Source organism: Pezoporus flaviventris, unplaced genomic scaffold (genome assembly GCF_033815535.1).
Source record: "Pezoporus flaviventris isolate CSIRO_AGI_PZ_B2104156 unplaced genomic scaffold, CSIRO_AGI_Pfla_v1 ptg000031l, whole genome shotgun sequence".
Taxonomy (NCBI): Eukaryota; Metazoa; Chordata; class Aves; order Psittaciformes; family Psittacidae; genus Pezoporus; species Pezoporus flaviventris.
Window position 1 is genome coordinate 44,382,292 of NW_026892579.1, and position 22,398 is coordinate 44,404,689.

Consider the following 22,398-nt stretch of genomic DNA (forward strand, 5'->3'; position numbering starts at 1 on the left):
ATTAAAGGTAGCTTTTTCTTTGCAGATTTTAGAATTGATTTTATACTATCCCTTTGTATGGTTTTATTGCATTCTAGTGTTAAGTCATTCATAGACTAAGAGCATGAATAATTCTAAGACCTTAAAGGAACCAAGTGGCAGGTAAGCTCTTAGCCAGTTGATTTATCTGTAACAGAGGAGGCTGTTCTACCCATTATAGCTTTTAGCTGCAGTGGTGGTTTTCTCATAGCAGAAAGGAGCTGAAATTCAAAGGTACCATGTGGTGAAGGCTTTAAGTCACTTCAGGAGGCAAATGCAGGAGAGAAGGCAACCCTGCTTCTCACTTGCAATGCTTCAAATCAACAAGCAGCATGTTCCAATTTTTTTCTAATAGGTTTACAGATTTCTCTAAAATGAACCCTTGAGATCATGTCTGACATCTGGAAGAGTGAATAAAACCACAAAAACCCACTGCAAGATGATAATACAAAGTTACAGTATTGCGGGGACAGAATCTGTGGGTAATTTTCCCCCTTCAAGCATCTAGTTTACTTAGGATAATCTCATACAAGTCTGCATCCCCCACAAGTTGATTGGAGTAGGAGGGATGAAACACAGGAGAAGCACTACTACATGTGGGTTGATACTGTCTTCTTTAGGTGGCCAGTTGTCTAAAAAGGAGACACCTTTGGGAACCATCTAGTACTGATTATCACAATATCCATATTTTGTCTGCATTAGCTCATGAGCACAGTCAGTACTAGCATAGCGGCAGCATATCTAGGGAGATGCCATGTCTGTGAAAGCAGTGATCCATATGGCCCATAGGGAGGATTTCTACATCTCCTTCTACAGATGGCAAAGAACATAACTGATGGGGAAAAGATGATTTATATACCATGAGGATTTTCCCTTCTTGCACCATTTTAGACAAGGAACAAGAATGTAATGCTCCTTTACATCCTTACATTACATTCATCCTTGAAAAGTCTTTGTTCAAGATCCCTTCCCCTTAGGGGGATTGATCTGTGAAGCTAATGATGAGGAGACAGTGCTGCTGAGAGCTGTCTTTGCATATCTGTGATTTATTCTAGACCTGCCCATACATCTTAATTCCCAGAAGGTGACACAATGAGTTGTGTCATTCGTTTCTCCTTTCCCACTCTTGGGAAGATCCACTGGAATCAAGTCACAAAGAAAAGTCTTCCAGGCTCCTTTGCACTGACTTTTCCTCTTTCCTCTTTATTTCTTTTGTATGTTGAGCTTTAGGTTTTATCTAAGAAGTGCTGCTTAACCAACATTCCTAGATATCGTGACTGTCAGTAACAACAATAATAATACTTCTATTCACATGGAATTACAAATGTGTGCAACAGTTCACATAAATAAAACCAGGTTTTTTTAAAACGTCAGTGAGCTCAAGAGTGTTTTCCTCCAAGACGTTTTTCCTAAGCAAGAACTGATTTAGTCCACATCGATGCATATAGATGTGCTATCCTTTGCACCAGAATGATGATATTTCAAAGGTTTTATATACAATTGGGCTTGTAGGTCTTGGTATTGACCTTTGAAAGAACTTATGGCATAAGAGAAAGTGTAGATATGGGAGAAAATACATTATCTTGCAAAGCTGGAATCTTAAAACTGCACTGTTTTAAGAGTCCTTTTTTATTATCTATTCACCACAAGAACAGAACTGGCAGGGTTACAGAAGATGGATCTTCAAAGCAGGGCTGTAAGTTTCAGAAGGATACCTGAAAACCTGTCTGCTCACAGCTTCATTGCAAAGGAAAAGCTTTAAGAGGCCTTGCAGCATTAATGTAGGGGCCCATTTCCAATTTCAAATTATTAGAAACTTTCATTTTAGTACAGTTCCTCTGTGAGTAGTTGAAGTACTTTCATACTCAGTACTGAAAATAAAAGTCAACAGGATATGCCAAGGGAAAAAAGGATGATGTGAAGTCATTGCCCTCCTGCCCCTTGGCTATTATGCTAACTACTGCTGCTGCCACTGCTGCCATCCTTCCTGCTTCTCACCTCTAACTTTAGGGTCCTTTCCATTTCCTTAACTCTTCCCCATTTTGTCCTGCATGGAAACCTTATTCTTCTATTACCAGCTCCAACCAGACATGTGTTTGTGTGACAAGTCCACGGGAGTTCAGGGACAGATGTTGCGTGGTCTCCAAGCAGGAGATTTACCCAGCTGGGTTCCCATGTGCCCTGTGTCATTAACTCTGCCTGACCCTTAGGCATTGTTGAGCATTTTGAGTACAACACAAAAAACACTGCCTGCCCACTGCCTGTGGTTGGCTGGGCCCAAAGGGATGAAGTGCACAGTGCTGCACACTGACTGACCTAGGGACTGTTTCTGTCATACAGCTACTTATACTGTTGAATGTGTCCCTACTGGGACCAAGCTGCCTGGAAGTGCTGGCTGTAGTTCCCATTTCTAGCCTGTGATGGCTAGCAGGAAACACCATTTTGGGGGGCAGCCCTTCACATTTTCTCTCCTTGAGCACTCTGATTTTCCAAGCACTTTATTTTTCTCTCAAGGTGCTTGTGGTACCATACAGCTTTCCTCTTCTCTACTCCTTTGGTCTTTCTGGACTTCAGGTTGTAGTTTTCTTCTTTGTATGGAAAGGTTTGTGGACTGCTGTATTACCACAGGTTTTATGAACTGGAAAAGATACCTGAGTCCACCAGTTCCCAGCTCAGTGAGCTGTGCTTCAGGGAATTGATAATTCTCCCCAGAAGTTAAAGCTAGTTGTTGGTAATTCCTGAATTAGCAGGTTTTGCACTCAATATCAAGAAAAGGGATTGTGTAGTTTAGCAGTCACTGGGATCTTGAGGTTCAGATTCTCAGTTCTCCGACACTCCCTGCTTATAGCCATTTTCCTTCTCTTTCTGCAGTTTCCTTTCTGCAGTACTGAGCTACAACTCCATATGTATAGGAATTTTAGGAGGACATATTACATAAGTATATGAGACAGTCAGATATTTCAGGCACGAGCGTTTTTTCTGCAGCCCATCTGTGTATTCATAAGATGGTTGTCTCAGACTTTAGTGACTTGTGTTTCAAATCCCTTTCTGGCTGGAAATAGCACTTCCTGATTCTTCTATAGCCCTGTTCTTTTGTGAAATTTGCACTAAGGACTTCACAGCACAGCAGGCGCAGCATTCAGGTTAATGCTCTGAACATTTGGAGCCAAAATTCACTGGGAAAATAAGGCCTTTTTCAGAGATGAAAAGGAGTCAGATGACCAGTACTGGGGTGGAGGGAAAGAGGAAGAGGGGGAGAAGGAATGTCCCAGATCAGTGTATTCTCCATCTGGTACATTCCCAGATTCCTGAAGAGATAACATGATGTCAAGAAAAAGGATGTTGTAATTAGGTTGGGGCATAGCAACAGCACAGAAGGATCCTGACATTGCCATAGCCCTGTGCTGTCGCTGACCTTGGGGTAGTGGAAGTCTGTGCCCAACTCTTTATTTTGAGTTCCAGTGCTGCTGCTCAGTTAAGGAAGATCTGAGGGAAATAACGTTTAATCAACAGTCATCATGGCGTTCAGCACTGGCAGTACTAACTGTTTTGACAATACACTCTGAATTCAGATTTTCTTTTTGTTAGCACTGAGTAATAGCTGATGTGCTGGTGTATTGACCTATAGCACTGCAACAGCTCAATTAAGTGTCTTATTGTCCAAATCTAATCAGAGAAAACCTAAGATTGAAAATCGATTCATTTCCTGGTAGTTAATGACTTAATTTCCCACAAATGTGAATATAAAGATTAACTTCTCAGGTTGAAAGGGTTTTTTTAGAGGTAGACCCTGCCAGATGGATGCTTGGGAAGCAGCAGCATGGCTTCTCTTTTGCCATCCATCTTCCTCCAACTTCTTGTGGATCTTACTTTATCGCAGCCTATACTGTGTGCTTATTCTCTGGTCTCTTAACCTGTGTCTCACATAATTGCAGGGAACTGGTATTGATAATTCAAGGTTAGCTCCTAAATTCTCAAGTATTTCTTCTCCATATCCCTGAAATGAGCATTTCTGCAGTGGCTAAAAACATCTGTAAGATTGGGTGACTTGGTCCTTAATAATGTGAGAGCGAGGCACGGTCATTGGTGGTCTGGGTAAGAAACAGATTTTTCTCTGATCCCACTTCAGCCTGTACAAGTTGTGATTTTTTTCCTGTGAAGAGGGAAAATTACATTTCTTGGCATTTGTATTTCTTTATGTGAAGAACTAACAGCTGCATATGAGCCTCCCTGTGTGTCTGTGCATGCATACATGTTCACAGCATGAAAGATGCTAAGCAGAGACATAAGCAGTAACCATCCATGGATTTGGCAGTTCTCCCCAGTCCTTGCTGCTTGTATGACTCCCACTGCAGCAGTATTTGAAAGAGTCACAATTCTCCATTGTATTTATCCTCACAGAGCACTTCTGAGGTGGGGACATCTCACAGATTTACACATGGAGAACTGAGGTCTGGATCTAAATAGACATTGAAACTCTGGTCTTTGATGGTCCTCAAGATTGTCCTTTCCAGAGGCTCAGCCCCGTGGCTTAGGGGCTGCTAAAACCAATGGCTGTGGATGGACCCTCCAGCAAGCTGGAGGCAGTTTTCCCATGTGGGATAGTTCTACCTTACACTGCAGATGTACTTAAGAGTGCAGCTATACCAGACTCAGCATCTGTGCAGACAAAAGACTGGAGAGCTTTTACTGTGAAGTTCAGGTCTGGGACAGTCTATACATTTGTTTGTTTTGGTTTTTTTTCTCATGTTGCTGTATCATTTCTGCTCTGCAACTGATGCTTTATCCCTGATGTCTTTTTTTATTCACCTTGCTGCAGAAAATATCATGGTGTTTTCTGCTTTGCAGCAATGAATTTTGCCGGTGTTGAAAGGCTTAGGTCTGTATCCTGTCAGCCTGAAGCCCAGATTTGTGTGTATCAATCCACTGTAATCCCATGGAGTAACCTTCTCGCTAATACTCAGCAAAACATAATCCAACTCATTTTTTTTTGCTGACTAAAGAGACCTTGATTCCTCTGAAGGCATCTGGCTGGTAAAAGCCATGCACACCTGCAGTACTGGCTTGTGTCATTGCATGCTTTGCTTCTGCATTTTTCCTATGGGTCGGTCCAGTGGACCTTTTGTCTGTGTAAAGCACAATAAAAGGGCTATAGTTGAGCAAGAAAATGGCCTTTGTCCCAGATACTGAGCAGGGAGTCACATGTTTTGGGGATGAGTGCTTTGGTACGTGTATGACAAACTGGAAAGAGGTAGCCCCTCAAAGGCTGAGTGGGAGAAGTCAGAAAACTGATAATGCTTTGCTCCCAGTAGAGGCAGCTGTAGGAGGAACACAGAATGAATCTGCCTTCTGGAGCAGTGTAGCTATATTAACATGCGACAGAAAAAAATACATCAATGCCATTGCTTTGTTGCATATTCCATCAGCATCAGCCCTACACATTGACAGGCTAAATATCATTGTCTGCTTTGATAATCTTCCTTTTACATTGCAGGAATACACTGAGCTTGGACTTCAAAAGGTGTGCACTCTGACACAGTAGTATCATTTTTATCCGTTTATTTGTACTTTGGAAGGCAGAGGAAATACAGCTCACTAACCATGAACAGAGTACGCTTGCTCTTTCCAGTTTTATCTGCAAAGTAAAAATAGCTTACAAAAAGACATTTTTAAGCTAACCAGCTTGGTAATACACAAAAAATGTTTTCGGGCAAGGCTTTCAGCTCTGAAAAGTACTCCACAGAACCCTGCTGCTGTTCCAGGCAGTTTTACATGCATCATTGCCCCACAAGACCCAATCAACCTGCCCATTTTCCTCTGGCTGTATGTGTGGTGAAGCAGAGATCGGGGATCCCCATCTTTCTCATTAGTGCAACACGTGCTTCAGCTTATATGGAGATCTGTGGCATTAGTGTTGTATCTGGGGGTGAGTTATTTGAAAAGCTTTTAGACCTATCATAGACTCACAATACATAGGGTTGGAAAAGACCTTAAGATCATTGAGTTCCAACCCCCCTGCCATGGGCAGGGACAGATCCTAGGATGTCTGTATGTAATGGAGGGATAATGCAGAGGGGACAGGAACAGAGGATAAGGAGAAGGTTGAGAAGAGGGTCCCCATTGGTACCACAATTTTGAATATCATGTCTGGATTTGTTACAGCACTCACCTCTAGTGCAGTGCAGAAACATCATCCAATTCCATACCCTGAAATTTCAGTAAAGAAATTAAATCCTTGTAACCCTCACTTCATTTCCAATGCATATGGACAAGACAACCCAGACCTTTCAAAGTCATATGATGTGCCTTTCTGTGCTGATGTGCTGCTGCTCTGTGGGTGAGGGCGGGGAACAAGACAGGAACATCTGTATCTCTGGGATACAAATCCCTTAACTTTCAATTAAGTTGCTAATGGAAGCCTGCCGAGCTGCTGAAATTACTTCTGCTTCTGTGGAGCCAAATTCTTGGGTGCTCATTCATTGCCTATAATGTCTCTACAGTAAACTTCTGCCTCTGAAAGCTGTGAGGCTGAAATCCTCAGTGGTTATTTAAATTCATCTAAATGCTTTTCATTTAAAGGGCAGCTGGGGATAGGAACCACAGAAAGACTTCAGCAGAGTAAGGTATGCTTAACTGCCTCTGGAAACAGGATCTCCAAAGTTTAGAGGGAAATTTTGTGTGAGAAAAGGCCTTGGAAATCAACAGCCATAACGTGTACACCTTAGAGTGATGGAAGACCTGGCTATGGAGGCAACTGCTCAGAGCCCTTCATTGCCTGTGTCCCTTTGTGGATTTTGCCTTGGTTGCCTAAACGCCCTTGTGGGTCTGGACTTGAGTAAGAACATTTGGGTGTGTTTCGGTTCCTTAAAGATCTCATGCAATGCATAGTAACTCAGGAAAAACCTTTGACAGAACTAGAAAGTGGCAAGGAAAGGCTTTCAGATTTAACATCATCATAGGCCTCATTCAAAACCCATTGTAGTAACTGGATCATTTCATTCGCCCATACTGCTGATAGGACACATTCTGCTCAGTATCATAGCAGTTAAGATGCAGATGAAGTGAGAATTGTGAAAATAACCTGAGTTAAAGTAGATTTTTTTGATAGGGTACAGAAGCGCTGTACCACCTCCTGCTCGCCCCCACCCCGTTCTGCACTCCAGCTCCTGCCTCAGTGCTGAAAGCTCTGATGTTAGATGAGTGCCTGGGTTGTCACCTGGGCATGTGCAGGCAGCGTGTACAGCTCTTTGTACACCAATTCTGTCTTTCTCCATTTTACAGCAGAATTTCCCTTTTAATAGAAATGAATCTCAAAACATGATAGAACATTGCATGCAAACCAAAGCACCACTCAGGCCAGTCTGTAGATTCACCCCACTGCACCCTACAAATGAAGGAGAGACCCTTTTTTTAACCTCCCACATCACAGGGGAATTTGGAGAAATATACTGCTTTGGGTTTTTTTTCTTTCCATATGCTAAAGCTTGAGCCACATGCTTTGTATGCTTTATGCATGTTCTTTAGTATATGCTTTATGCTTTTTCAGTAACTCGCTCCGAAAGGTGATCTGGATAGAGTTGGTCACAGAGTTGTCTGTGGGCATCATCGCTGCAAAGATGCTAAAGCATCTGCAGCCAAGCAGATAAATATTCCTATGTATTTGATCAGTTTCCCCAAGACTTAAGTTATGTACAATTTGCAGATGCTGTTCACTAGATACTTCTACTCCAGGACCCTAGAAAAGCCCCTATATACCACCAGGAGTGTCTAGAAACACTCTAGGAGCTAAGAGTCTGCAAGATAATCTTCTCCACTATGTAGAAGCAGAATAAGGGATTTTTTTTCTCTCCTCTTTTCCTTCCCTAATTGATAGTTGTCTGTAGAGAAAACACTTTCTTCACATGCTAGCATGTTCATGTAACTGGTCAGGAAAGGTGCAGTCCAAGCAAGAGATGAGACTAGAGAAGCAGAAACAAAGGAATGATCAGTGTTTGGTCACCCTTGGAACTTACTGCTGTAAAAAACCCAGGCAGGTATTGTGTGTCTTGGCTTTTGGATGAAAAGGGTAAAGCAGGAGAAAATGTTGGTGTGCAGAGTGCACTTTTCAGTGGTACCATTGCAGCAGAAGGGAACTAATTACTCTCATAAGTAGATTGATCACCTGGACAAGGGTTTGGAAGGGAAGGCTGAAAGCACTGGCCTGCACAGTGGCTGTAGCCTCTGAAAATCCTCCCTGTATTCTTCTTTACTTGTTTCTGAGGGATTCACTGAGCTCACGCCAGAGTGCCATCCTCCCTCCTTATATTCCCCCTGCCAAGTATGGGTGTTTCTCTTCTAAAGATCCCTGTCTCCCACTGCTACTTGGCTCAGACTAGTGTTAAAGTAGTTAAAGTCTGTGTCTTTACAGTTAGCTAAGGCCTCCCATGGAGGCTTTGACAGAAGGCTGAGGTTTTCACCAGAAGAACAATTCAGGAAGGTCTGGTAGCTGCAGTCGCTGCAGGCCTGAGGTGTATCAGAGAATCCATATCTCTTTGTGTGTGTTTACGAGTCCAGTCATGCTTACAAAAAAAAAAAGATTAAAGGTCAAAAATCAGAAAGTACGCAAAGAGCTGGAACAGAGCCTTGAGGTATTTAAGGCTCCGTCAGTTTGGATTATCAGAACATAACAGAGGCTGGGTTGAGCACAACCCCATAAGTTACATTTTAAGGAGCAGACAATATCAAATACCTCTTTCAGCTATAGGAAAAGGGGCAGAGAAGCTGTGGGTGAACTCTGATCCATACAAAGTCAACTAAGAAAATCACAACTTTAACAGCAATGCTAACCTGGACAAACCGCCACTGGAATGGGTACACGCCAGATGCCTCCGCACCATGTTCAGGGAGCTTCCTGAAAAGATACTTGGGAATCGAAATGGACCTCTGGGATAACACTGCGATTTGTAACCCTTTAGGGTTAATTTACAACAGGGGACAATATTCTGAATGGATGAAGAGGGGGCAAAGTTTAACCCTGATCTCTTTTGTGGGTAAGAGGAAGATCTTCCAATGACTGTGATGCCGCTGAGCCAGAGAAGTGACTGTGTTGTACCTCTTCCACAATGCAAAGGTTATCCAGAATGATGCCTGAAAAAATTGGTATCAGAGAAAACAGTTTTGAAGAAAACTTTCAGGTTAGGACCCCTTTGGCAATGCAGCAATGACATGACCCACATAGTAGAAGCAGCTGGCTGCACGTGAAGTTTTGTGGTTTTAGGGCAAGATACAGTATCCAAATGGTCACTTGGCCTCCCCAAAGGAAAAGCAGCAAAGGCTTGTCATGTTCTACAGGTGTGTTTACTCAGACAATTAGTAGCACCCATTTCTGTATATGCTGTGAGATCCCCAAGATCCCCCATGAAATCTGAGTGTACTGTTCAAGAGCTTTCACGGCTGACCACAGCAACCACCAGCCTGCAGTGAAAGCTTTGGATGGGGAAATGGAAAACTGAAAATTGCAGATCCACTTCCTCAGCTGCTACTGAAGTTTCCTCCAAGCTTACATTACTAAATGCAATACTTACTAAGAATCGGGGTTTCAGAAAGCACAAAATGAGACAGCCCCAGATTGGGATAATTCAGGTTTATATTTATTTTAGGAGCATGAGAACCTCCACAAAATTGTGCTGGGAATATAGAAACAATCATTATTTGTGTACAGTCCCTGCACTGCAGTGGGACTTAAACTTCCATTCTTAAGAGGTATGTTTTCTTGCATCTGGGCCACAGAAAGAACAACTACTGTGTCAAATGTCTTAAATCACAGGTTTCCTGAGGGAAAAAATAGCAGCTGAAAACCTACATGTTATGTCATGTAAAATACTTTGTTAAGCTACAGTCAGTTGCAGTGTTCACTGATAAGGGATATTAAACATGAAAGCATTGTTCTGTATCGTTTATCTCAGCTCTTGTCTTATGCACTTGTATTCATGTTGGTTGGCAGAATATATGTCCCTGTTTTTTTATGCTATGATGTGTAGATTCTTCTTTTTGAATAAACGAAGTTCTATAACAACAAGCCCACACTTTTGCTTGGTTGCAACATATCAAGGGCAGAAAAAATAGTCCTAAAATGCACCTTGGTCACTGTTTTTCATAATCAGAGAATATTAAATAGAATCTCCCATTTGCACCCAACTTCGGTTTCAGGTTCATCTCATTAATTTAGCTTTAAAATAGGATGAAATATATTTGTAATGTTGTTTGCTGTAGAGAAAACTGTTGACTAATCATTGCATTGTTACTGTTACAGAAGTTTACATTGTGTAGCTTCCATTTCACACAAAGCCCACCAGCAACTCTCAGTAAATGCCTCACTTCAGTGTTTTGCAGGCAGGTACAGAGCTTGTTCTTTTGCATTGCCCACAGTTCTAATCATTGTTTTATTTTGCAGTTCTTTCCATATGGAGACGCTTCAAAGTTTGCCCAGCATGCCTTCCGAACCTTTGATAAAAATGGAGATGGGACCATCGACTTCAGAGAGTTCATTTGTGCACTGTCCATCACCTCACGGGGCAGTTTTGAGCAAAAGCTAAACTGGGCCTTCAACATGTACGACTTGGATGGTGATGGTAAAATTACAAGAGTGGAAATGCTGGAAATCATAGAGGTGAGTCCAATGTGACACTTAAACATAACCTGTCTGAACATTAACAGAAATTGATTGTTCCCGTACCCTTTAGCTTTTAAGCACACGAATAGCTGTACCTATCTTTAAAAGCACAGATTACATACATTCGTTCTACACTGACTCATGCGTCAGTGGTGCAAGCAGACTGAGATTTTTATAGATGTAATCTTTGAGCATTGCAGAGAGTACATACAAGCTTTTAAATACCCAGAGGTAATTGTTTTTTTTCTCTGATGAACAGATTAACCATACGAATAGCACAGCAAAGGATTTACAAAGCCCATCTCAGAATCACTTACCACCAGTGAAATTACTGGTTTGTAGCTCAAGTGGCTGAAGCCCCACTGGCGATTAACTTCAGATGATTATGAAAATTTACAGGGAAAACAACACGCTATTTTCAGTGAGGTCTCACAGATGGGCATTAAGTTGCCCACAGTGCATAATACGGATGCAGTTTACTGCCATCGTTATCTACCAGCTATTCACCACAGTAGTTAATACCAGTTTTTGCTCCCCTGAACCCATAGAAAGCTATTAAAGGGTGATAATTTCTAACAACACTGATTATTCAGATTTCCTGTGAAATATTTCACTGGAGTGATTACAAGCCAAATAAACAGTTGATCCAGAGAATAGCTTACAACAGTTTTGCACTCTGAAACAGAAAGCCACAGAAATTCGTTCTAGAATGCAAAATGTAACCACTGAAATAATCTACATGTAAAGAAAGTAAAATACATTCTTCCTTGTTTTAAATGTATGGACACCAGATTCTAATGAAAAGAGAAAAAAAATTGCTTAATCCTTTGGGAAACTGATAATCCTGTTATTGCTGGAGTATCTTTCCAGAATTTGATCACATCAAGAAATCAGGTTAGTTTGTACGTTGAGCTTTCCATTTGGTTTCTTTCCAAAGGCCATCTACAAAATGGTGGGCACTGTGATCATGATGAAAATGAATGAGGATGGTCTGACGCCTGAGCAACGGGTAGACAAGATCTTCAGTAAGATGGATAAGAACAAAGATGACCAGATCACACTGGATGAATTCAAAGAAGCTGCAAAGAGTGATCCTTCCATTGTATTACTCCTGCAGTGTGACATTCAAAAATGAGCTTGTGTACAATGCGTCATAGACTGCACAGAAGTTTAATGTTCCATTCAGTTTGCAGCTATTTCCACACACACAAAAATTTGCTTGGACTACCTATAAATGGACTTGCTTCTTGTGTTTGAAACACTTGTGTGCATGAGAATGTCATTTGCTAAAGAATTTTAAAAGTATATATTATAAAAATAAACTGCCACAACGTGATGTGTGCAATGTCATTTCACAACAACCCTATTCCTCTGAAGCCTGTGCAGCAGTCATGTGCTGCAGTGAATTATATTATTTATTGTTCATGTTTTACTGATGCTAGCTCCGTGTCTCCTAGACTGAGTAATGTTAGTGACACTGAATACCCACGGTAATGTTAACTGTTTACTAGAAATCATGTCACCATTCTGCTGTAAAGTAGTACTGGACAGACAGAGGGGAAGAGTTCCTCAGCTCTTAAGTCTGATCCACACATGTGCTTGTATTGTCAGTGGATATAAATGTACTTCATTTGCATGCCTTTTAGGTTTGCCTTAATTCTTACCTCATTTGCATCCCTTCAATCTGGAAAGACCTATGTCAGAGGAATGCAATATAAAAAGAAAAAGAAAAAAAAAAAGAATCCTGCTAAAATGATCCCTTTAATTAAAAATATATAAATATATATATATAATGTTTAAAATATTGTTTTATTGGAAGTTTAAAGGTTTTATTGGAAGTGTATTGATCTTTGCCTGAATTTTCAAAAGCTTCCACAGAGGTTGCAATATATATGTCCCAAAATAAATTTATAACATTTGACCTTTTCCCCTAATTCTTATTTCACGTCTTCAGCCCAGTAATAAGACAAAAAAAGTTCAATTTTTAATTCTCTGTGACTGTACTACTGGGAAGTATGTATTTCATTCTGAAAGCATGAAGAAAACCTCTTTGCACTCACTCACCTGAAGAGTCGTATTTAAAGAAACCAACCAACAATTGTATGTGTATTTACCAGCAGAGCAGCTGTTCATCCTCTTAAGATGCTAATGCTAAGATTTAACAGTAAACCTTCCAGACCTGTGCTTATGTAGCTTTTTGAGCTAGCTGGAATTCAAATACGATTTGCTTGGACCTAAACCTGGTCTTCGAATGTTTTTCCCCTCACTTAAGTGTTATTTCTTCTTATCATGTGACACTAACCTACCCTTGGTTTAATATAAATAGACATGTTGTTAAAAATCATTACTGGTAAATTCACCATAAAGTACGATGATGTGAAGTGATAGTGAAGAGAACCACTTTCCTTCTCAATTCACCGTATATCAGTCAGGTTTATAGTGTGGCAAGTACAGGTTCTGCACAGCTGTGGGAAAGCACCAACAACTGGCAGACTGCAGAAATTGCAGATAAAAATCTTTTCTACACCACATTTCCTAGCTGCATACAGGATTACAACAAAACGAAAGAGTGAACATCTCACAATTGCATGTTTGGTATTTCTTCTTTACCTTATGAAGAAACAAGCTGGTACTCTTAATAGCTAAACAATAAATATGACACAAACCAAATCATTCTCTGTATTTTCGGATTTTAAAAGTGAAGCTCATATTAAAACTGAGGGCAAAAACCCTAACAAAAATCAGTTTTACATGTTTTGCTAATAAACATGGGGGGCAGGGGGCATGGGACACACAGAGAATCAATTGTTGCCACAACCACAGCCATCCATACTTAAGTTTCTTCATACTCCAAACAAACAGCAAAAGACAGAAATTTCAACTGCATTTTTTAATACCAGGATTTCACTTAGACTACACAGGTAATCATCTTAGCAAATCGGAGGGTGGTGCTGTGTACATTTGGCTGTAACTTAAAAAAAAAAACAGTCTGAAACCATTCCATACTTCTGAGAATGCTATGCCCATTGTTTCCATTTAAATGTAAATTACTAGTTGTTGAATATTCCTGGGAATTTATGCCTTTCCGCTTTATGTATACTTACTAGAGCAGTGGTACCTCTTTCAAATTAATGTAGCTGGACAGGCTCCATTTACTTTAATGCAGCATTAAGCAATGCATTGCCATCCAAAATGGCCAACAAGTCAAAGTCACAAAATGTAGTATCAGTACTGCGATCCTCCTTCTAGGTAGCTGGTATAGTGAAATTTGCATTTAAAGTACCAAGAATGAGATAGTTTTGAGACCTTAGTAGGATCACTGCAAAAATAAGTGCATCCAAGCAAGTGCTTCAGTAATCGTTTATTCAGAATTAATCTTCTGCCATGAAAACAGTTGTTTATAATTACAGTCAGGCACATATTTTCATCCAAGTACTGTGGTATATCAGAATAAATACAATATATTGCTTTGAACCAAAGACCAGAATTGTTGCCAACTGCTCCAATATTTCAAGTGTAAAAAACATGGGAGAAGGCTGAAGTGTGAGCTCAGAAGTAACGCAGTAATCACTTTCCCTGAACCTCTTCTCCACATAACTCATTAAAAACATAGTAATGAAGATAAATGCTTTTCTCTCTCCTGCACTCTTGCTTTATACTTTTTGTATGCTGAAGAATATCAGGAGGAAACAATGCTATACCATTCTACTATTCATATTGTAAAGCAGTCTAAACCATGTTCTAGTTTCATCATAAAACTGAGCCAAACTAAACATGTGCTCATGATCATGTAATAGTATCAAGGACTCCCAATGCAAACAATGCAGGCTTATGTTCCAGACAAGTTTTGCCAAAGTTTTGACACTTTGTATGGTGATGTGTCCCTACACCAGCACACCCCACCCCCCTCCCCCAAGTGTTTTCACAGAATCCTAAAGTTGTATCTTTAATACATATTCCATCAAATGGAATGATCATGGAGTTGCTGAGTTTGGTAGGACCTCCAAAGGTCTTCTGTCCAGCTCCCTGCTTGAAGGAGGTGCAGCAGCCTATTTAGATCCCAAAAGCCTCCAAGGACAGAGATTCTACAGCCTACTAGGACATGCTCAAATGCTGGCTTATCCAGCCAGAACCTCTCCCCCACTTGAATTTATGACCGTTGTCTGTGCCTCTTCTGCCACACACCTCCACAAAAAGCCTGGCCTTATTTCTTCAGGAACTTACTCAAGGGTGGGACAAGCCTGTTGGCCCATCACCCTGTGCTTTCAGAAGTAAACATCTGAAGCTTTTAAAAGGTAACCAGAATTAGTTCCTACAGTTGGAACACACTAAACTGCAGTTAACTTTCTCAGGCTGGTTTTGGCTGGGGTTATTTCCTTCCCTTCTTATCTAGCTTCCACCCAGAGATACCTACAGCTTTAATATACGCTTGTGAAAAAACTAAACAATGTTAAAGACCACAAAATACCTGCAGCATCTGAAAACAAAATCGGCTACAAAGTCAAGTTAAAAATTACATGCAATGAGGTTTTATTGAAGAATTGCTGTTTAGGAAATGACTGTAGAAAGTGCAGAACTGTTCTCTGAATAGTCTCAGTGGTTTTTGTATCCCCATTGTGTCAAAAAGAAAAATGTATTTCTGATGGCTAAACTCTAAAAAGTCATTGTTTTTGAAGAGCTCCCAACAAATTCAAGTTCCTGGAGAAAGGAGAAGAAAACAAAAAAGGTTAATTTGGGGCAGTTTGAAAAATCTGGTGGTTCTTTTTCCCTCTAATCCCCCAAAAATGCTTGTATTATTTAAGCAAGTTTAATTTAACTGCTCTACTATAGTCCTGAAGGAGGTGGAGACACCCAACAAAATGCAGGCCTACACAATGCCATATAAAAGTTACTGTATTATTTCCCCAAATTCTTATTCCACTTAATTCCTCTATTTTGGAATTACTTCTGTCCCTTTGGTTATAATTAATATCTACAGTTTTAGTATATACTTGCAAACACAGGCTGTTCAAGAATGGAGTTTATTTGGGTTAAAAAATTTAGAGTTTATAAAGCCACAGATTCCTGGGTTTTGTAAGCCCATGTTCAAAGAAACTCAAACTCTTCCCTACAAACTCTTTAGGAGGAAATAAAAGCACTTTCTTCCTGCCCAGAGAATATATTGCAAATAAGTTTTCACTTCTCGAATTATGAAAATATACACTATAAATGCTAACATGGTCAGCTGCTGTGGTTCCACTGGAAAAAAAAGAAACATGTTCTACTGCATATATTTATTAACACACATTTAAGAAACAGAGCTAGAAAGAAACATTTTTAATTTAACGCTAATTTTAAGAGCGTAGAGATGCTAAAACATTACCACAAGGATCAGTTCTCACTGTTTATTAAAATATTACTCCACAGTTATATAAAATACATTTCATCTTTTCCAGAAGACAAAACAGAACAACTGATTTAAAAAGTCAGTATACTAACAGGTAGTTAAAAATATCAACTGAACATTCAGGATTTTCTCATCATAAAAACTGTGCTTATTATTGCTCTGTACACACACAGTAATTCTTTAAAAAAAAAATTGTAATTAAAAAAATACTGGAACCTCTTCTTTTCCCAAGAGTATCTAACAAAAGATCCCCTTCTCAGCATCAGGAAATAGTAACTTTATACACATCATTACACATTTATCCTCAATAATATGCCATATTCATACAGAGAAATACTTATTGATCTTCCTCTTTGTCATTCCTATTTTTGAAATTCAGTGTTCTTTGGCCTCTTTCAGGATCTTGCATTCGGAGGATTCGAATACAGGAACTCGTAGGCAGAGAGCTAAAAATAAAGTATGCATCATTTAAACAGTGGTTCTTCCCCACAGATTTTTGTATTTCCATCTAATTCTTTTCATCAACATGTTTTCCTTTCAATAACTCCATCTTTTTCTCTGCAGGTTTAAAAAACAGTAGGGGTGAAGCTCTGGCTTCACTGAACTGATACTGGAGGCAGGCTGCAGTAAAAGCTTGAGGTAAACACGATTTAAATTGTGTGATTCTAACACTTAGGCTACCTCAATTATAGAAAAGGTACTTTTAAGAGAAACTCCAGATGAAACGATGATCTTGCACAGTTCGTATCTGCCTTAGAGATTCTGAAGTGACACACATTTTATACATGTAAAATCACATCACACTAAAAAATGAGCAAAGTTACTAGACATACATTTATATAGGTTTCTCCACTGATTATCTTAACATAGAATTTTTCCAAAGGTGCCTCCATACTTTCATTAAATGTTTGCTAAACCTGTATGATGTAACAAAATATAACAAAAACCAAAATGCACTTGAATTGTTGAACTTTTAAATATAACTTTTAACCATACAGAAAATTTCTGTATGTTTCCTGAGTACAGTTTCAGAACTTCCCCACGAAGAATTTCCAACAGAATACCATTATTCTACTTCTTACAGATTTATAATAAAGAAAGACAAGAGTAAATCAACTATATTTTACAATTATCTTTGTAGACTGCTTAACTATCCTCCGCAGGCTTCACTGATTACATCTGCCTAATAGAGAGGAGAGTTGGCAGCATAAGGTTAGATAATGACTGTCCCTTTAAGCTGGGTATTGCTTTACCAGGGATGAACAAACAAAATCCCCAAGGAGTCTGTTATCAGTCTAGATAAAAAGAAAAAAAAAAAAAATCAGAAGACAAACATCTTGAACGTACTGCAGTAAATAAGAAAAAATGGGAAAATGCAAAGTCTTCTGTTAAGTCTGGGGGAGGAAAGAGAGATACAGGGCTAAAAGCTACCAGGAGCCTACTATACACAATGAAACATTTCCAAAGGCTGTTCTACTTAAGATAAAATGATTCGAGTCCTACTGAATGACCATATTAGAGACATTACATAAGGAAGAGTGAAAATCCTATTGAATTCCCAGAACAATCAGCAATGAACTGCTTAATTGCTCATTTTCTACTGCTACAAACAGCAAAATTTTTTTCCTTGTACTGATTTTTTTTCAAGCGATACTCCTTGCAATAGAACTCCCTTGCAATATTTCCTGGTACAAAAATAACACAACAGTATTACCTCATGCTTTGTGGGGTGAGCAAAATGAACTGTCGATGGCGCTGTGCGCCAGCCACCTTAAGAATCATATCCATTGCAATTCTTCTGTTAACCATGTCCTAAAGAAAAAGATTTATCAGATAGAGATACTGACCATGCACTTCACTGGCCTACTATTGCACAAATTAGAACAAATGCTTAAGAATAAAATAATTAGGAAATATCTTAATTGAAAAACCTCCTGGAATCAATTCATACACAGTAAAGCTGAGCTAAAGAAACGTCTAATAAAAACCAAGCTGCAGAAACATTGTGGTTAAAATTCTAAAAATTATAGTCTGGGAAATTCTTGAACTCTACATTTTAGTACACTTAGACAACAGAAAGCTGCTATTGGAACAATCACATACTCCTACTCACAGCATTTTACTATCACCTTTGATATGTACGTAGTACTTCCTACTTTATCAGTATGTTGAGATGAACTGTATTCAAGTAGAATAATGTTTCCCATAAAATCCTGCCTCAGAATCATCTGAAAGGATTTAAGGGCTGCATGAAACCCAAGCTATTTTGTAGCTTGTTTTATTGTGATTATTACTGTTGCTATTATTATTTTGAAACAACCTTATACATTAGGCTTCGTGAAAAAGATGTGCAATGGGAAGCTATTACTACTAGGAGTTAAACGAAGCTCTGCTTCTATACATTGTTACACATGAAACTAGGTACCTCCCTGGCAAATATGATGAAGGAGTCCTCTTGTGGTGGGTCTCCAGGATTACACTAAAAGTAACTACAGAACATGGAGACGGTCATTGCACTTACTGGCACAGCAGTAGAAAGACAAATTATGTGTAATTATTTACAGAACACATGATATGGTATGGAGGTTCTCTGCAGGGCCTATGGTTCTGAGTATTCACCCCTTCCTGGACACCTGGCTAAACTTCTGCACAAATACCTTGCAATAAAAAAATTTGATAAATCACCTATGCAGGAAAGCTATACACAAAGATGAGGTTTAAGTTTTACCTGACATTAGTATTTATTCTGCATTTCAGCATCTTGGAAAGATGCTACTGTCATAGCAATATGCAGAGGCAACGCTGACAAACACAGTAACAACTGCTTGGGGAACTATTTTATGATTTTCGTGCTGGACCAAGTTAAGCAAGTTGCTCATAGCTCAGGGTACCAACTTCAAAAAGAAAATAAGCTTCAAAAGTCATTAAGCAAAGTGAAAAAGCTTTGTCTTGGGGATTTGTTTTTTGATTTGGGGATTTTTTATTTATTATTTACAGTTAAATTACAGTGTTTTAAAATCTGACCAAATACAAATAATAACCCAACTATTCCACTAATTTATACAAATCAGAATAGCAAATGCAGTTTAAGTTTAAATTATACCATGTAGACATCAAATTCATCCAAGCATCTGAAAGGAGATTCGGTAATGGACCACAGAGAAAGAATGAAACAAACTGTTGAGAAGGAACGTTCACCTCCTGATAAAGATCGCACGTCATTAAGGGTACCTTTGTCTTTCTCTCGAGGCTGAACCTTGAAATAAAAACATTAGAGCCATTTTTAAACCTGAGATTGAGACTTACTAACAGAATCATAATTTTAATGGTAAGCACATTATGGTTGAGCAGATAGAGATCACCTGAGAACAATTTCATGCACTTAGCTACCACCACCATTCTGGAATGGGATGGCTCCTAATCATTTAGTAACACATTTCTAGGACCACTACATCTTCCTCCATCACAGTAAAATACACTTAAAAGATTGAATGACTGCCAGTGTTTCCTACTGAAGAAACAAGAGTTTAAAGGAGAAACAGTTTCTTTACTAAAATACATGAATCATTGTGAACAATCCTTTGGTACCATTGATTATGATGACACCTTGTGGCATTCCCCCTCTAAGATTAAACTTAAGCATCTTCTTGTCTTGATATTTACACTACCTTTAACAAGCTAAGCAGGAAAATAAGAATTATTTTAGAGTGAAGTCTTTGGTGTTTTTTGTAGGAGCTGTTTTTTCAATTTACCTTCCTTGAGTAAACATGTATCTCTTGCATGAGAAACATGAAACATCAGCTATAAAAATAAAACGTATTTTGACAAAGCCACATAATGACATTTTACAGACCGAGTTTGAGTTCTTCAGATATGAATCCTTCACATGTTTAATTAGGATTCTGTCGACACATATTTATGTTGTCAATACACATTTTTCCCTTCAATTCGTAAAAGTGAAGTCCCCCACAGAAACAAAAGTAAATACCCCCATAACAAAAACTTCTGGGGAGGTATGATAAAAGATACACAAAAGAAAAAAAAACAAAACATAACATTGAAGCTGTCAGCCATTAAAAGTTGTTTAAATAACAACTAGAGCCATTATACAATCACACAAATTAAGGTAAACTTCCTATCAATGGAATAGCAATTAATAATTTTGAAAGACTGACTTGCTAGTGAATTTTTATCCTCAGCACAAGACAAGACTCCAAATTTATTCCATATAATCTTGCAACCTGGCCATATAAGATAGCAATAAAGTTTTTGTTCTTGCTTGTTTTCAACAGCATCCTACAATTTAGCATAACACATTTTGGAGAGGGAAGAACAATTTCTTCTATCTTTGCAATGCACGTTCTAGCACCTGATATGCTAGTGGTAACAACTGCAATAATAATTGTATAATGTGATAATTTCAGTAATATAAAATAACTTACTGTTATTGAAAGTGTCTCATTCTTGTGATCAAAAAATATTTTTCCAGAGCAAGCTCGAATTCGTAATAAATGGTCAAAGTAGAGTTTGCATCGTAAAGAAAGGAGCCTTAAATCAGTTAAATCAAGTAAACAAACATTAGGTCCGTAAGTTTTAAAATACATGATAAAGTGACAACATATTTTTATCAAGTTCCACATCATAATCTTAAGCAATAAACTCACTTTAATAATATCATTTTCCCAAATCAATTAAGCTCTGGAGTGGGTGACATTCTATACTGGACATACTACAGAGAATCACCAACACAAAGTAACCAAGTAAGAAATCAAGACATACAAGGCTTTGTGTTTTCTAGAAGTCTGCTTCAACAGACTGGAAGGTTTTTACACCATTCTTCCACAACTTCAACAGAAAAGGACCACATGCCACTTCCAATACTGGACAGGAAAGAACTTCACATTAAGGACAGTAAAGAATTTAAATGGACTCTGCTAGACTCTGGAAATTAAACATTAATTTCCCTACCAGTTTTCTCCTTCCTCCCCAGTTCTAGCATACGATTTCTCCAACAGACAATACATTACAGTTCCTTCAAGAAAGAACTGTGGTGCTTTAACACACCCTGAAGTGGGACTGATATTCAAATTTGGGCCCTAGGAACAAGATTCAGTTTGACATACATGGGCACCATAAGGCAAGTATCAGATTCTGCAGGTAAATCTTCATTACTACTATTTCTATACTTCCATCTGCAAAGGCTGGGATTCTCCTAAGCATTGTTATTGGTCACAGTCATACTGGCACCCCCTTCAGATCCCAGATCAAGAATTACAAACAGAATCAACACATATTCCTCAATTTCTGCTGAAGAGAATGATGTATGAAGGACTGCTCTGGGAAACAGATAGCAATGGGGTAGTGAGGGGCTGAAACAAGAAAGAAGGGATGCACTCTCACTAATGGAAACGCCATGACAGAAGCAGCTGTCAAACTACAGAATCTGAATAAAGATCTCAACATTTTTTCAGCACAGGGCAGAGAAAACACATTTGGCCCACAACAAAATTACACAAGCACAGCACCACTAATTATACTCTATGAAAATAAGCAACAGTCCAGATGATTTCGATACTACTATGTTGCTGATGTTTTAATGACTAAAACCAGCACTGAAACACAACTGAACTGCCTTGGATTAAGTCAGCAGAGTAGAGGCCTTTGGTGTGAAGCAGTATACAGCCTCTAGAGATCACATTGTTTTTTCAGCTGTCAGTCCAGGCTGCCTCTGAACTGAGGGCACAACAGTATTGGATCTAGGAGCATGATGAGGTTAGAAAGATTGCTGTGAATACTACCTTAAAGATATCTCATTCTCACAGGTCTGCTTTATAATTTTCACCCTGGAGTATGGGTGCATGCTTAGATCTATATGTTTATCTAAAACCAGAAATTAGAGCAAAATTAACTCACCTTAAGAATTGCCGATATATTTTGAATCTCTGTGTCATTATTTCTTCCAGCAGCCTAATAAATTTCTTTAAATTCTTTACTTTACTGTTTGCATCTGTATATCTTTCCTTTGCATCATGAAACTGCCTGTTTTAATTAACAGAAAGTCTGGACTCAACATACATTACTTTAAAAATGAGCTACTGTTGTAAATGCTGAATATCAATTTGATAATCAAAACATTCAAATAAAAGCTTTCTCTTGAGGATCCATGTTAAAGCTAGAAGTATTTGATGAGACAAGTATGACACTGTTCACAAATGAAGTTGGAAAAAAATATTAATTTTACTTCCATTTTAATTCTTTTGAAATAAAACTCTTACATCAAGGAGAATGAATGACTGGGCTCCCTATGCTCAAGAATACCTGAGGCGAATCATTTCTTGAAATA

General features: G+C 38.8%; 2 protein-coding genes across 6 annotated transcripts in view; one reads left to right on the forward strand and one right to left on the reverse strand.

Annotated features, from left to right (window-relative positions):
* VSNL1 (visinin like 1) overlaps nucleotides 1-12,590 on the forward strand; it is an 86,574-nt gene extending 73,984 nt beyond the window's left edge. The window contains 2 exon segments of the mRNA XM_061460873.1: nucleotides 10,451-10,666; nucleotides 11,607-12,590. Coding sequence (XP_061316857.1) covers nucleotides 10,451-10,666; nucleotides 11,607-11,804 — 414 coding nt within the window. The 3' untranslated portion in view covers nucleotides 11,805-12,590.
* A 2,585-nt stretch (nucleotides 12,591-15,175) lies between these two features.
* The window catches only part of SMC6 (structural maintenance of chromosomes 6), a 30,652-nt gene continuing 23,429 nt past the window's right edge, over nucleotides 15,176-22,398 (reverse strand). For 3 of the 5 annotated variants that reach the window (XM_061460867.1, XM_061460865.1, XM_061460866.1), the window contains 5 exons: nucleotides 21,969-22,094; nucleotides 20,498-20,603; nucleotides 19,159-19,311; nucleotides 17,770-17,867; nucleotides 15,176-16,501 (listed from right to left, as the gene is read on the reverse strand). In XM_061460867.1, coding sequence (XP_061316851.1) covers nucleotides 16,393-16,501; nucleotides 17,770-17,867; nucleotides 19,159-19,311; nucleotides 20,498-20,603; nucleotides 21,969-22,094 — 592 coding nt within the window. In that variant the 3' untranslated portion in view covers nucleotides 15,176-16,392. Of the gene's footprint in view, nucleotides 16,502-17,769; nucleotides 17,868-19,158; nucleotides 19,312-20,497; nucleotides 20,604-21,968; nucleotides 22,095-22,398 lie in introns of those variants that run through there. The other 2 variants (XM_061460864.1, XM_061460868.1) reach the window with 2 other exon arrangements.